We start from the raw sequence: 17,262 nt of genomic DNA, 5'->3' as shown, positions 1-17,262 counted from the left end.
CCAACTTTAAGTATTAACGTCAAAACAATAAAGACATCACAGACCACTAGGTACACTATACAGTTTTCTTACTATATCTGTGATAGGCGAACCAAATCGCCCTTACAATCTTGATGGTGAATTATATATCTTTATTCTTTAGCATGAGATGATCTTGAGCATTGATACCAACTTGTGGGATTTTTCCCCAAGTTTAGGGGAAATCAAGATGTTGAGGGGATTTTTAGAGGAAACATTTATTGGACCAAGACTTTTTTTCTTATAAAAACTTTCAGTTCTATACAATTTGTATTAAGCCATTCAACAAACTATACCAAATATAAACTCCAAGCGCTATAATTATTAATATTATTAGGTAATTCATTATTGTATGTAAATTATTAAAACTATCACAAATCGAGTGTGAAACCAAAACTTAGGGGTTTTTAATCTATTTGTGTTGTATTATACGTTGGGATCACTGAGCTTGAGCCTAATTTAAGGTTTTGGTAGTTTTTTCATACAATCGCATACCGAAAGCAAAAGTATTCGTATGGCAAGGAAAACGACGGAATTTATTTTTTTCGTCAATGGCGTAGGCGAAACGCTAGAATATTACAAAGTGGCGATTTTTTGTGGCTCTTGTCCCGAATTGTCAAGTAGGAGTTGTCAGTTGTCATTTGTAAAAGTACAAATTTTAATTTAAACTAGTGTTCGCCAAAACAAATTTAAAGTCATCACTAATTCTTAAGAAATTAAGGTTTTTTATTACAATAAAAGGTTTTCTTTAAAAAATATAGTTTAAGAATTATATATGTCTTTTGTGGCGATAACTTAGTTTGCCATGGTTTACACAGTCTAATTACCTATTTTCTTGACACACAACTAAATTGAATCTTATTCCAAATGTCTTTGCCGCCGGTTGACTATACTTTTCCACCTCCGCAGTTATTTGTACCCCCACCGCCAGTTACGTCTATATTAGGACAACCGCCGCCTATCTCTCAAACTCCAGCACAACCGATCTTCAATTATCCGCCTCCAACTTTAAGACCTCCTCCTCCGCCTGCCTATCCTATTGATATACTACCTCCTCCTTATGTACCACCACCACCACCCAGCTTCCCACCCCCGGCATATGTACCTCCTTACCCACCTGGCTACCATAGCAATGATTATTACTATCACCAAGCAACAACCGCTGAAAATCAATATTCTCAAGATTGGAAAACAGAAGAAATGAGCATACAAAAATCACCTCTCAGAACTTTAGAATTTAAAAATCCACAAAAGAAATATGAGTATAGTTCAAGAGAAAATTCAAGGTCTTATTATAGTCCAAGAAGAGAGAGAAGCCAGGAACGAGAAAGGAGATATAGAAGTAGATCTATACGCAGTCGTTCCCGCAGTCCCAGTTATAGAATTTCCAGAGGTGGTGAGGAGAGATATTCTAGATCACGAGACGATGGGAGAGACTATGACAATAGAAGATACAGAAGTGAACGTCGCAGCTGTGAACGAGACCATAGGTCATATAGCAGGAGTGAAAGAGATAGATATGAGGATAGACATAGACATTCATCATATAGAAGCCGGGAACGATCTAGTTGCTCATATCGATCATCTAGTCATAGGCCATTGACTGACAGGGAGAAAATTTTGGAAGACTATAGGTATATATATGAGTAAGTTTTATTTAAGCAAAAAGTGTTTTTTATACTAAAAACTTTTATCTTTTAGGAAAAACTACTGTAAAACATCAGAGGACTTTATAAAAAAAATGGAGAAGTGGTCTAAAGAGCACAATTCAGATGAAGAAGAGGTAAGTTATAATCAATAACCCACTATTAAGTAATGTTTTCTTTTCTGTTTAAATGAAATTTATTATTTTGTATTAGTAACCAGTAATAAATGAATTATATGAAATTAAAAAGCATTAAATACTTTACAGAACTCAAAAATGTGGTATAGAAGTTCCCCAGCTGAGTTATATTATAAACCAATAAATGGTGGTGAGGGTGTGGAACAAACTCGTAAACTTGAGAAAATATGTCAAAATTCTCTCAAATATCTTATACATAGAGGCCAAAAAGCACGACCTGAAGTGGATGAGTTGCCTCCGTTAAAACCGCAAAAGGCTAAGAGATGTAAACATTGTAAGTATTATAATGTCTCTGAACTGTCTATTGGCCACAAAATATGTATTTTATTTTTCTAATATTTCAAATCATAATTAAGATAAGGCAGAGACTTGTTGTTAATTGGAGAAGAAAAAAATTTATATAATCCATCACTCCTACTAATTAGTCATGGTCAACAAAAGTCTACAAGTGCAAGCAAAGCCAATTTATAATGAAAAGAACGAATTTCTTAGAAAATTCGTATGCATGATGCAGACAGTCGAGGTTTTTGTTATATTAAAGCCACTAAAGAATGTACACAGCTACTTAAAAAGTACTTTATTACTTAATTGTTATTGTTAATGATAGTGGGTGTAATACTATGTAGAGTGTATCATTTTATCGAAGACAAGCTAAACCAACCAAAGCCAATTGATTTTGACGCTTTAGGGAGTTTCTCGTTGAATCTAGGGATGTTACATGTAGTTTACACTGTATTTTTAAATGTACATCCTTTAATATCTGAAGTATAACATGTACCCTTTGCTGATAATAATTACTAGCAATTTAAAGATATTCATGCGAAACATTGTTTCTAACAGCTGATGATGATAGCTCTTCATCATCATCTGAAGAGGAGGACTGTCTAGATGAAGAGAATCTACAAGGGTATACTGATAGAATGATGTTAGAGCTACAAAGGAAGCAAAGTCACCCAAGAAGACTGCATCCAGAATTATGGTTAGTCTTTTAAAGCCATGAAGTATTTTATTGAATTGCTTAAAGATATCATGACGTAGCGAGCATTCTGTTACAGTGTCAGCCTCTAATAAACATCATACAAAAAAATGTTGATTTAAAAAGCGTTGGAGTATTGCCAGTTTTTTTTGTCTGTTCTTTACCCTTTATTTGAGTCCGGACCATAAATGTAAATTTAAAAGCAGTTTTGTTCAATGTCGAGTATTAACGCGAGTACTGAGTTTCCACCTCACCATAGAAGATGTGAAGCAGTTTATGAAGACGCGGGTAGACTTTATTTAAACAGTAATTTAAAATATTAATTATTATTTGCTGTTTCAAATGTTTCAAATTTCTTTAGTTTAATTTTATTAAATATACTTTGTCTGTAAATGTACTTACTTGTTTTCTGTTACATATATATTGTTAATCTATGTAATCTGTTTTGGCTTCTGTATTGAATAAGTGTTTTGTTTTATGATGTGTATGTTAGCTGTAAGATTACTAGTCAATAATGAATAAAATAAATAAAATATGATTTTTGAAGTTAAATCAAACAATTAATTCAAAAATCACATAGTTCTCACACTGATCATGTTTGTTGGTGTTGTCCATAAATGTAGGCATTTGTATGCTCACTATATTAATAAATTTTTATGTATTCAAAAAATGATAAGTATTTTCTCTCCCTTTTAAAAACATTGATTTTTAGGTTCAATAATTCGGGCGAAATGAATGGTGGCCCATTATGTAGGTGTAGCGCTAGAGCACGCCGTTACGGTATACGACATGGAGTTTACGCTGCCGAAAAGCAGTTCCCCAAATGCGTGCCCACGCAGAGTAATATTGATAAGCTGTATCACTATCGGTAAGCATTCCCTTTAAACCCCTTTAAATTATCAATTTATTTATTTTCGAAATATACAGTACAACCTATTTATGACGCCATAGAGTCAAAATGTAGTAAGACTACACTGGAAAGTATGTACACAGAAATAAAATAAAAATTCATAATTATGCGACATTAATATCAAAATCCCAGATTACAAATGTTATTCATACATTTGTATGAAACAGATAATTGTATTATTATTTATATGTAGTTTTAAGTTTGCGGAAGATACTCAAAGTATGAAAACCCGTGACATAAGATCTAACTTACCATTTGCAAAAATAAGTTGTCACAGTGCATTTAAATATTAAAGTTAATTTTAGTAGACATTAATGATTGTTATGTTTTTGGTATAGTTAAATACTATTGTCTTTTATTAACATATTAAGATAGCTTTTACACATTTAAAGAAAACACTTTTTTACCGGATTGAAGCTATGTATTGTTATAAACTAATAAATAATTATAAGTTTATAATGGTACTATAACTATATATACTGTTGAATGTTAAGGTGAGTTTTAGAAACTAAACTTATGACTCCCCTATGTCACAATCACATTTTGACGTACGGGAGTCAGACTTAGCGCTAAGTCTTGTTTCTTAATCAGTTACGGGTTAACCAACAGTTTTCGTTATCGATATCCGCTGAAAGAAGATAATAAATAATCTTTATTTCTTTTCTCACATACACATACAAGGTTATTATGATTAAACTATGATTTAGCATCTGTAAATGTATAGGCGACAGTGGAAAACTGCACAAGCGATAAACAATTCTAGTTAACAAAAATACAATTTTTAAATTAGTAAAACTATTTCGGCAAAAACACGACAAAATATTGTTTTTTTTTATTGTTTCAGAATAACAGTGTCGCCTCCAACCAATTTCCTCATAAAATCACCAACGATTATAAGTCACGATGAACACGAGTTCCTATTTTCTGGCTTTTCTATGTTTTCCCATTATAAACTGGCGAAGTTACCCACATGTAAAGTAATAAGGTTCAATATTGAATACACTATTTTATATGTCGAAGAGCCAGCCCCGAAGAATTTCACTGTTCAGGAGTTGGATTTGTTTGGTATATAACATTTTTTACTTTCTTGAAGGGTGTTTGTTAAATTTGTATGAATTGTTTTATTTTCAGATATTGATTGATTTTTCTAAGAGTGTTCAAATCGCTATTTATGTGCAAAGAAGTATGTCTTTGTAATATTGTGTGTCTGTTTAGGACTAAGATTATTTTTTGACTTCAAAGAACATTTTTTTTGTAAAAAAATCTTGATGAGTCAAAGTTTTGTTTTTTAGTTTAAATGTCAATTTCATGTATATGTCGCAGTAAAGTAGTTAAATCGGAGTGTTAATTGGATCTCTAGATAGTTAATTAAATGTCGATATTCAATCAAGTCGCTAGCATTTTGATTTAAATAAAGCAATGTCGAAATCGTTCAACTATCTGTCTGACCGAAAGCCAGCGTGTTGATTAACAATGTAAAACAAGGCTCCGCCATGATTATTTCATTTGTTATTGTTATTGCGGTCATGAAGAATTGAGAGCTTGGAAATTCCGTGTTTTGCTTTATTGTTAATGGTTAGATTAGTCTTGTTGCTTAGGAACGTTTAGGAAACTCGATAAATGTTTCGTTCACTCGATATCGATTTTAATTAACTGCCTATAGATTCAGTTGACTCTCTGATTTAACTACTTTACTGCGACATATACATAACGTAATTTGGTTAAGAATTAATACCATAAATTTTAGGATAAATACAAACTACGTTTTATATATATACGACAAAATATATTTTACTAGTAACTTTTAATTACTAAACCAAAAAATATATTTATATATACTGAATAATATATTTTTCTATATTATCCTATATTTTCAGAGGAGTATTTGTTCAAAGAATTATTGGAATTAGTCGATTTGGATCTCGGTAAAGGTACTGACACGAATTGTTCACAATTTCACTTCATGCCGAGATTTGTACGATATTTGCCGGAGGGTGGTTGTGAGGTATGTATACAAACATAGTTCTGTGTCTATTTTACAGTCGTTAATAGAAAAAAGTTTAAGAAATTGATGACCAGCGCTTAAAAATATAGAGTTTCATGAAATATACAATCATCAAATCGTTAAATTACCTTCTTCGTCTTGATTTTGATGATTTTTTTATTTAACAATATCCTCCATAGATCCATCCTGCAATAGAACGTATACTGTATATTAGAATAAAACAAATCAATTCTATACTATATATTTTATCATGTATAAATGTCATACTAAAATAACATTGTCTATACGATATATGATACTTTGTATTGATAGGGGTTATATTTCATTTAAACCAATATACTGTACGGTAGAAACTGCTTTTAGCAGTAAGACCGCCCATTTACTTCCTTTGTATTTTATTTAATTTTTCACCTTTTTTTAAAGTGAAACTTCTTTATCGGCGTTGAAAAAAAAAATACCGTCACATTTTTTCGGTTACGCATCACATTTTTCCGTTACGCGCCATCTTTTTATTGTCGACGGTTGATTCGAAGAGATTCGAAGTTATTAATAACAAAAATATATAATAACGATAACAATGATAGTAGTAAATAATAATTCTTAGTAGTAAGTAATAAAGTAAAATGAAATAATTGTATTATTTGTATTCATGTCTATGATAATAAAAGCCTTTTATTAAACTTTATCTAATTTAACTTTATTTAACCAATTTCCGTAAAGTTGAATATAGTAGATTATTTTTCGAAATAAGGTAATAAAAAAGTTTCACTTCTTACGTGTGTACACTAGTACACGCACACATTTTTTTTGTTCCTAGTAATAATCTCAGTAATTACGCTTTTCATGGTCAAAATTTTGGTTACAGGTTTTGTCAATGTGTGAAGTACTGAGATATTTGATAGAGGAAAGCAGTTTGTTAATTCCACCAGAATCGCTTGAAGACGTGCACAGAATGGATCATTATCATTGGCAGAAGTTCGTTGATAAGATTAAAGGTAATAAACTATTTCCTCTTTGTGAGATATAGCATTCACTATTTTATTGTTAATACTGATATAAAGAGTACTGATCCGATTTTGAAAATTCTTTTACCTATAAAAGGCTATGTTATTTTTTACTGTTATAGACTATTTCTCGTGATAGTCGGGATTTGCAAAATATGCCGGAGAAAAGTGTCAAACGTGTAAATTTTTACAAACGTTCGTAGTATAGTTCGGCTGCCCGTGTCAAGCCGGGGCGTGTAGTAAATTTGAAATAGATAAATACAACAAAAACTAAATTCCGATAAATTAACATACAATACAGATAACAAAAAAAATATATACGTAATACACGAATAAATGACACGATTTATATTCGAACACTGCTGTTATTATGCCTGGTTACATTATCTCAACTTAATATACAAGTAATAATAAACAAAAATCATAAAAATCACTTGAGCCGTTACGGAGGAGTTGAAATAAGGACATACACACTATATTGTTGATGATTGATACATAGTCAAAGTAAAAAAATCATTTATTCATATAGGTAACAGAATGTACACTTATGAATGTCAAAAAAATACATTAAATGCTTCTAATTTTATATTTACTGCCAGTTCTCAAATCAAGGGCGTAGAACGGAAGAGAACTGGCAATCAACTCTCCGCCTCTATTTTAATCGCAGAAGTATCGTACTATAACGATATAATCAGTTTTATGGGTCAACTTTAGTCTTTCGTTTGTAGGAATGATTGTGACTTACCCGGGCAGAAAACCCTGTTCGGTCCGCGTGGATCAAATAGATCGAAGTCCACCCTCGAACGTCAATGACCCTGACGACGTTAAGAAGTTTTACCCTGAAATCGTACATTTTGGGATTAGACCCCCACAATTGAGTTACGCTGGGAATCCTGAGTAAGTATAATTTTATTTGTTAAATGTTAATGAATATTTCTAATAAGTATAAATTTGTTTGCAGGGTCACCATACAAAAGTTGGGTTAACGTTGATTAATGTTAATGGTGATTAACCAAGTTTTGTACGTTGACCATGCCAAAATTAAACTGCCGCAATTTAAAAACTAAAGTATAGTTGTGTTTATTGCGGTTGATTAATCTTTATTCGAATTCGTTTTAATTAAATATTAACATTTTTTAATAGACATCAATAGATTGTTTACTGGTGTGCTTTTACACGAGTATTCTTATTCATGTTGCGTTATTAGAAAGGAATTATGAAAATTTAGGACAATTCATTATTATGAAGAGCAGTGTTGGCCTAGTAGCTTTAGCGTGCGAGTCTCATTCCTGAGGTCGTAGGTTCGATCCCGGCTATGCACCAATGAACTTTATATCTATGTGTGCAAATGCACATTTGCTCATGATGAACATTTACGTCAGGCATCGGAGGCTGATCATCTACTTATTTATTAGAATGAGGAATGATCATGAAACATACAGAAATCTAAAGGTTGTAACGCCATTGATTTTAATTTTTATATGAAAAAAATGTGGATAAATTTTAAACATTTACAATGATTACAAAAATATTCCAAATAATGGTCTGTGCCAAAATTTCTAACTGACTAGGACTACATTTAAGGTACCAAAAAGCATGGCGTTACTACGTGAAATACCGCCACTTAATAGCGAATATGGCTAAGCCATCATTCACTGAAAGGCAAAAGCTCGCAGCAAAAGAAGCGAAATTACAAGAAATGAGGACGCAGAGTAAAATGAAGCGTGACGTCACTGTAGCTATATCCTCAGAGGGATTCCACACTACGGGACTTATGTGTGATGTAGTACAGGTGTGTACTATTACTATTATTATATATATTAATTAAATGTGTCTCCTCTTAAGATAAGGACTATGTCTATATTATGTCAAAATCCTTTTTGACGAGTTGTACTTAGCGCTAAGTCTTGACTTTGCCCTCAAGCTATGGCCCTTATTCTAGAGCGTGAATTAAACCTAAATCTAATTTCAAGAGTCAAACCATTATTTCTGTATGGAGTTTGACATATGCAACTAGCTGAGTTCCCAAGGATTGCATTATTTATCATTTGTTATTAAAAGGTTTATCAGATATATATTAATAAGTTTTCTATTGTATAAAGTTAGTAGTAAAAATAGGAAATAATGAAATAAATAAATTATAATAAACTAAAATATTTGACAGCGCTCAAGACGTAATTATAACTTGAGATTGATTAGGATATAAACCTAAGTGGTGTACACTAAGTGCTTTGATGTAGTCTGTGTTTAATTGCCAGAAATCAAACTTAGCAAACTGGCCACTTATAAAATTAATTATTTCATCAAAAACCATTCCTAATATAAATTCATAATGATATTCCGTTGTCTATATACTAAAGTCAGTTGAAAAATGTATTCGTCTTTAAAAAGCCAACACTTATCAAAATGTCATTAAATATCTGTCCATACATTCGTATCTTACTTACGATTTCGTCTTGAGCACACAGCTCTTAATTCAGAAGAACAGCGTTGACAAGACCTGAAACTAGATTTAAGTTTAATTTTTGTTTTTGCGAAAAAGATATATTAGGAATACATATACATACATTTTAGCACGCCATGTTGATACCGGTACTCGTCCGCCATTTACGATTCCACAAATCGTTGGACAGCCTAGAAGAAATTATAGGGTACAAGTTCAATCAACGCGCGTTGCTCCAAACGGCGTTAACTCATCCATCGTATAGGGAGAACTTTGGGACTAACCCAGATCATGCCAGGAACACCTTAACTAATTGTGGCATACGGCAACCGGAATATGGAGATCGGAGAATACATTATACTAGGAAGAAAGGTATATAAATGAAATCTATACGTATAAACTGTTTTTTATATATGGGGGCAAACACCTCTGTGGGACGGCCATAAAAAAGAACTACCGTAGCCCATAGATCTTTAAAAGTATATACTTAAAAAAAAAACTGTCAAAGCTAGAGGGTGCTTACAGCTGTTTTATAAAAAACATTTTCCCAGTAGATGGCGTTTGTCTTTGAAATTTACTTTTAAGTTGGAAATGGGAAATGTAACATATTATATCCGTTACAATGATGTTAGTTGAAATGATAGTTCACCCAGCATTCTTGGTCCTATTTACTTTCGCATTATATTTATATAATTTTTTTTAGGTATCGTGACCCTTATTAACATAATGTCCCGTTTCGGTAAAAGCAATGAGACTGAATCGGAGATTAAACATAACGAACGTCTGGAATTCTTAGGAGATGCAGTTGTAGAATTCATATCTTCTATTCATTTATTTAAAATGTTCCCGGGATTATCTGAAGGAGGACTGGCTACTTATAGAGCTGCCATCGTACAAAATCAACATTTAGCGCTTTTGGCTAAGGTAAAATGTTTTGTACAATAATATATTTAACAATAATTCTTTTTTATTCATAAATGGCAAATTTGGACGCCATTGTGTACAGAACACGTGAAGAAAATACTATTGTCCCATAATATGTGCACCATTTGTGCTATTTCTTATTAATAGCCATATAAGGTACTGTTTTGGTCCTTCGAGCCAGACTTATAAATTGTTAATAATTTTATTTCAGATACTTTTAAATTTAAACACGCTTCTATTTCTATCTTCTTTTAGGCATAGACTTCCTCCAAACTTAATTTGGTCTATCCACCTTCTAAGTGGCTTCCCTCTTTTTCGTTTGCCTGGGGACCAGTTTAGTACTTTTTACCTCCACTTTTCTGATATATATTTATAAGTATTTTATATTTTTAAGTTTATTCAAATAATATATTGTAATATAACACAAAATACATTTTGTTAATTTCTTTATATTATATATGATGTCTGGTATAAATAAATAATTAATTTCAGAACATGGGCCTAGAGCAATACATGCTGTACGCCCACGGATCCGACTTATGTCGTGAAGTGGTGATGCGTCACGCGATGGCCAATTGCTTTGAGGCGCTAATGGGCGGGTTGTTTCTCGATGCTGGCTTAGAGGTATTCGTATTTTTTAAATAAATTCTGCATATCGAAACCCCAGTAATACAAATTAGGGAAATTTGGGAAATCGTATTTAAAAACGTTGAATACAATGCTTTTTATTTAAGTCATGATTATAAATTTAACAAATCCGTTCTTTGATGATGTTACTTTAGAAAATTATTTTAATAAACTCTATTAATTAAAGAAAATAATTGAAGTTGGGCCGATATAGTACAAAAATGATCGAATTTACATAATCAGTCCGGAATAATTAGACCTAAAAATTAACTACATTATGTATAATATGTCAACACGAATTGTTCTTTAGAATTCTAAACGGTTGTTACGGAACCTATTTCTTTCTTTGTTATAGAAGGGTACAGACACGAATCACGCAACGTTTGACCAGTCTTAGTTCTTTAAATATGGACAGTTTACTTATTAGTAACTTGTAAGATTGAGTTAAGCGCGGCAGGGATTGCCGTGTGAGAGAGGCAAACATATATTTACTTATTGTCATTTTAGTATCACTCTCAGTGCTTTTTGAAATTTCCTTTTGTCCCCTTAGCATTTAAAATCTCGCTTTACCAAAAGTTTGAGAATTGCCCTTGTATTAAGTAAGAAGGTAGCGATATATATTTTTGCAATTGTCCATGTTATTGCATCATATTTTTTGCATTTGTTTCAAGACAAATTCAAAGTGATAAATGTTGGTAAACGTATACATTGTTAAAGAATAACTTTTCTATACAGAGAGTGATATATCAATTATATATTTAGGTAACAGACCGTGTATTTGCTCAAGCTCTGTGGCACAACGAGCCCAATTTGTATGAAATATGGATGAAGGAGCGGGCGCACTCGTTGCAAGAACAGGAGCCTTTAGGAGATCGACAATACATCAAGGACTTTGAATTTCTACAGAAGCTAACTGTTTTCGAGGAATCTATAGGTAAATTCGTGATTTGAACCGTCATTTACTTACTACGATGCGTGTTTATAATTTCCTTATTGCTGGTAGAAGCTTTATTAATATTCCCATTCAATGCAATATGTCATGTGAACTACGGTAATATGTAGCTCCTTACGAGGTAAAAATATTGGCTTAAAAGGAATGATGGAGAGTTCCGTTCCATTTCTTTGCAGAGAACTGGTAAAAAAAATTGAGTTTTTTATAGATTTTCTCGATAAGCTCCAACTAAAACACCAACAATTTTCGGCTACAAATCACTACGAAGACGTCATATACTGAATTGCGCTAACAGTCATTTCGACCGCTAAGGCTATCTATAACGACCTTAGACATTGAGGCCTTTGGGCCTACAGATTTTGGTTAAACTGATCGATTCTACTTTTATTGGAGGAGGAACACCTTCTTGTCACCACAATTTTTGAATTTGAATAAGTGCTTCATAAAAATTGCGCGTTAAAACTAAGGTCTATTTTAAAATGATACATTGAATATTTGTACGTAGGTGTGAAGTTCAAGCACATCCGTCTCCTAGCTCGATCCTTCACAGACCGTTCAGTGGGTTTCACAAATCTTACCCTGGGCTCCAATCAGCGTTTGGAGTTCCTCGGTGACACTGTACTCCAATTGGTTGTGTCTGATAAGCTTTATCGCCACTTTCCTGATCATCACGAGGGACACTTGTCTGTGAGTATTATTCGTTATTTGTTAATCGCTTGTGTTTTAAAAAAGTATAAGTGTTGTAAAAGGCATATTTTCGTTAATGATTAAAAAGGCTTACCAGGTGAGGCCGAAACATAAAATAACTTTTCTCTGAAACATTCAAAGGGTGGAGGTAGGCGGTGTTTAAACATTCCGTGCCTATTGACACGTTAACCGTTTGATCATATGCCTACTGATCTTGGTAGTAATGGTATATCTGCATTAATGGTCTACTGGGAGGCGATTAGGGGCCGTTCAAGTATAATGTAAGCAGATTTACTGCAATTTATCCCCCCCCCCTACATCTTGTCAGCAAAAGTAAGAAAAGCTCTCAAAAAATAATAGTACATAAACGTTTGAATTTTTTGGAGGAATCATCGAAAATGCATTTCGTTTTCAAGCATAGACAATGTGTGGGTAATATGTGTAAAAAAGTTAATGATTACTATTGACGTATAAGAAAATCAAAGATCCCCCCTCCCCCCTATAGTGCTTACGTAATACTTGAGCGGCCCCTTAAGCGCCGTTGGCCTTACACGGAGAACATTAAATTAACCCGTGAATGAAGTCTGGGCAATTGTATTTCTTTTAACTGCATAACATTTCACATTTTCAGCTATTGCGATCATCCCTAGTCAACAACCGTACGCAAGCGATGGTTTGTGACGACTTAAATATGTCCGAATACGCGATTTACAACAATCCGAAAGCCAAACCAACGGCCAAGAAGCACAAAGCTGACTTATTAGAGGCATTTCTTGGGGCACTTTATATTGATAAGGTAGTACTCGGATATCCGGTTGACGTTTATACATTTTAATATTTATTTTATAATCTTACTGCCTGCTAATGTATTTTTTTGTTTATTAATCCTTTTATTTTAGGTCAAAATGCGAATGTTAAACAATGTCTGTAGGCAAATAATTGCTTCAATGTTACTACTACGTAGTTCTCGTTCTACTCGCAATGTTATTTAACATATAGAGTTTACATATATATATATATCTATATAGACTGTCAAAAGATCGTTCAAATATTTAACACACTATTATTTGTTAACACTATATTTTTGCCGTGTTTGTGGATTTCGAGCAAATAAACACTCTTGGAAGGTTCGTGGGTGCGTTGCTGACCCTTGGAAAATTAGTATGCTCTTTCTTGAGTGATAGTTAAAGATACAATATTAAATAAAAGTTTTTTATCCACCACCCTAAACGTTCCAGAATTTGGAGTATTGCCAGGTCTTCTGCGATGCGTGTTTGTTCCCCCGCCTTCAGGAGTTCATAATGAACCAAGGATGGAACGACCCCAAGTCGAAACTACAGCAGTGCTGTCTAACTCTGCGATCTATGAAGGGAGGGGAACCGGATATACCATTCTACAAGTATTTATTTTTATTTACGCATTTAGCCCGAGGATCTGGGTTCTATTGCCAGGCATAATTTTTTTTTATATAGTGATATTTTGGTTTTTAATTAAAAATTGTTAGGTTGCCAATATTTTTAAACTTTTGTTTCCGTCCATTAAATTACTGCTGAATCTGGGCGCTCCCACCGCATCAGGAGTAAGCCTCAATTCCCAGTTACATATATCTAAAAGTTCTTAACATATACTGATTTAAAAGCTATAAAATAATAATAATTTAATATATAAAATTCTCGTGTCACGGTGATTGTACTTAAACTTCTCCGAAATGGCTCGACCGATTTTCGTGAAAATTGAGGTCTGCGAATCGTATAACATCTATTAACTTCAAAATTTTATTTTATAGACAATTTTTTAACGATACAGCATACAAAATTCTAAAAACCCTTAATTGTCACCCCTATACTTACATTTATTATAGTAGACAGTTACTTTTATTGAACAAAAAAAAATGGTAAAAAAACGTTTGCCCGATCAGCTAGTAATGATATATGAATGTTCCGACGGCTTAACGGTTCATCTAAGACTAATAAATATAAAAAGATAAAATTAAATAAATATTAAACGTTTCAGAGTGATCGAATGCCTCGGCCCAACAAACACACGCGTATACACGGTGGGCGTGTACTTCCGTGGACGAAGACTGGCGGCAGGACGTGGTCACTCCATACAAGAGGCCGAAATGAACGCGGCTAAAGAGGCATTAAGCTGCGCTCACGGTATGTATCTGTCTCTTTCTAAATGTCGTCGTCGTACTTGCGCGTATGGTGGCGCAATGTACGTAACAGGGTACGTATGTTTGTCTCGCTCTCATAGTTTCATATATTCGCTTGATGTGTATGTTTATGAATATCATGTATTTATTTCATATTCATTCATTTCCTTTTCATTAATATAGGTATTATACATTTTTGAACTCAAAACTCTTATTATTTATTTTTATCTAAATGTTGAACCCTATACAAGTTAGATTATACATAATATGACGTTTAGTTTAAATTTATGCTGTCAAAGAACAGGTTTAACTCGGGTTTTAACCGGATCGTACAAACCCCCGAAAAATATGGTTTCTTTAGGAGACTTTCAAAAAATTCCAGAACTGTTCCCACAATTGGACCACCAAAAGCGTGTAATTGCTAAAAGCATGCAGCTTAAAAAGAAACGTCAAAAACCCGACCTATTCATTAAAGCAGAGGAAGACGTACCAAAAGCATATAGAACTGACAACAAATTGGAAGACACTTCATCGGAAGAACCGGCTTCGGATACCGAAGCACCTAAATCTGATGATGATAAATCTGACGATGAAAAATCTGATGACAAAAATGAGAATGCTGGTGAAGATTCCGGTCTGGATAGTGATGATAATACAGATAAGTATGAGAATGTTCAAGTAAGCAGTCTTTTAAGTGATATGGAGAAGCTCAAGCAAGATTTGATAGATAGGAATGAGTATGACAAGTTAAAGGAGAAAATGTGTAAGAAGTGTGATTCAGACTCAGATTAATTACTAGATTGGCTAGAACTATCGACCATTTATTGTTAATTTTCATTTAACTATACAAATACCTATTGTTATAGATTTTCTTTTACATTTGGCAACAGTCCATAGTATAGCTGTACTGCAGTAGTTAGTCTATGTTCGTATTTAGTTTCGTCCATTATTTTTATATTATTAATAAAAAGTAAATCAATTTTATTAAATCATTTGTCTCTGTTCATCACAGCGTAAATATAATGTGATAGAGGGAGACGAAAGACGTATTCGTGCTGGGGGATTCTATCAATAAATTTGATTTGAGATAATTAGGACGGGTTAGATCCTTAGAGATTTTACTAGTCATACTTTTAAAATTTCCTAAACGCATCTTGGACAATGTTTCGCCCCGTTTTTTTTAAAGAGAGAAGAGTTTTAAATCAAAACACCGATTTTACGTTTGTGTATACGGTCAAAACCGTTTACGACGTCATCGTTTTGAACAACATACCGGTTATATTGACAATTTGACAAATTGGCTGAATTCTATTGCATTAGATAGGTACTTAATAACAACGTCATCGGCTGTTAAGTTATAATAGGTTTTGACAGTATATTAATAAGTAATATTAACTTCGAGATCTGTCAAACTATGCTCTTGTTCATAAAAATTAGAAGCATTCACTCGTCTCTTTCTGTCAAATTACGTTTATTCTGTGTTAAAAAGAGACAGTCTTGTCATAAATTGTAAAGAGTAATGTATTAAAGCCTTTATTTCTAAATCAATTTTGATGAAATTTTGTTAAAAGCATCTGCTGTAGATAAAATCAATTACCTATTTGAAGGCCTAATTAACTTTGTATATTTAGTATAACAATTAATTTTTCTAACATCACCTGTCCCTTTTCATCAGAGCGTAAACACAATGTGGTAGAAAGAGACGAAAGATCCAAGTTAGTTAAGGGTTTCGAATGGTTTAGTGTTTATTACTTCGGGAAATATAGTGACGTAAAACTGTGATAGGTCTAAGTTTGGTTTTTAGGTTATTTTTTATCAATATTAATAACTATTTGTGTATGATGGCATCGTAGCAAGATATAAATACTTGAATTTTGACTAACGGTCAACTTGAACTGAGTTTTAATATATTCAGTTTGAGCTAACGTGACCCGAGGTTAAGTTCAGGTTTGCTGAAGTTGAACTGATTTTCGACGGATTTTCGGGATTTTCGTGTTGGAGCGTACTATGTGTTTAACATACGACGCTCCATAACGATTTGCTTCAGTACGAAGAAGACGAACAATTAGTGTGTAAATGATGACTAATCCAATAAACTGTTATGTATATGAACTTTTTTTATTAAACTCTTATAAACAGTGTTTGAATTGATTAAATATATTTAACTTTCTGGATAATATTGTCTTTTATTTTGATGGTAATGACTCCCTTTTAAAGTAATAAAGGAATGCAGCACACTTCGCTGATAATTGTTCCTTATAGGTATGCAGCTGACGTGTGCTGTGGTTTAGCCGGAAGCAATTTATTGCTTCTAAGGGCAACGTTTACTAACTCAAGCTTGTATGATGCATTGGTTAGAGGCAGATGCCAGATGTTCTCGGCGAAGTACACCTAGACTAATTTGATTTCCTCCAGAAATCTCCTAGGATGCCCTCACCATGGACCATGGCGCGATATTTAAAAGCGTCGGTAATGTAGGGATTGTTGGGAAATGAAAGGCATTACGCAAAGTATCTGTAATAGAAAATGTATTGATAGGTTCAAGATTTATTCAGTTTTTGCTTAAACGAATATACAATTAATAAGGTTAACCACACGGATCCTATTTTATGATCTGTTCGTACTTCAATTTAGTTCCAAAATCAGGAACGTGATATATAATAGCAAAAGAACGGTATTTGGTGTGTTTTTGAAATTTTCCTTAACAAAACCCCCAAA

At 33.1% G+C, this 17,262-nt stretch overlaps 1 protein-coding gene across 1 annotated transcript; it reads left to right on the top strand.

Moving 5' to 3' along the window:
- The first annotated feature begins 680 nt into the window (after positions 1-680).
- On the top strand, positions 681-16,652 carry LOC123709126 (ribonuclease 3). Its single transcript, XM_045660268.1, has 19 exons — positions 681-1,652; positions 1,720-1,801; positions 1,931-2,135; positions 2,702-2,840; positions 3,550-3,705; positions 4,592-4,812; positions 5,625-5,752; positions 6,618-6,747; positions 7,485-7,653; positions 8,341-8,548; positions 9,331-9,571; positions 9,903-10,123; positions 10,616-10,747; positions 11,513-11,684; positions 12,208-12,389; positions 13,021-13,185; positions 13,628-13,788; positions 14,403-14,548; positions 14,927-16,652. Exons 1-19 carry the CDS (start codon positions 886-888, stop codon positions 15,334-15,336), a joined length of 4,035 nt encoding a protein of 1,344 aa, XP_045516224.1. The 5' UTR covers positions 681-885; the 3' UTR covers positions 15,337-16,652.
- Positions 16,653-17,262: the final 610 nt, after the last annotated feature.

The sequence above is a fragment of the Pieris brassicae genome, chromosome 1 (genome assembly GCF_905147105.1).
Source record: "Pieris brassicae chromosome 1, ilPieBrab1.1, whole genome shotgun sequence".
NCBI lineage: Eukaryota > Metazoa > Arthropoda > Insecta > Lepidoptera > Pieridae > Pieris > Pieris brassicae.
This window is presented reverse-complemented; position numbering and strand designations above follow the sequence as displayed.

Excerpts from the sequence above, each read along its gene's own strand:
- LOC123709126 (XM_045660268.1), top strand. The coding sequence starts at position 886 with ATGTCTTTGCCGCCGGTTGACTATACTTTTCCACCTCCGCAGTTATTT. Across the intron at positions 1,802-1,930 it reads ACAATTCAGATGAAGAAGAG|AACTCAAAAATGTGGTATAG; the intron begins GTAAGTTATAAT and ends AATACTTTACAG. Across the intron at positions 13,186-13,627 it reads GGGCACTTTATATTGATAAG|AATTTGGAGTATTGCCAGGT; the intron begins GTAGTACTCGGA and ends TAAACGTTCCAG.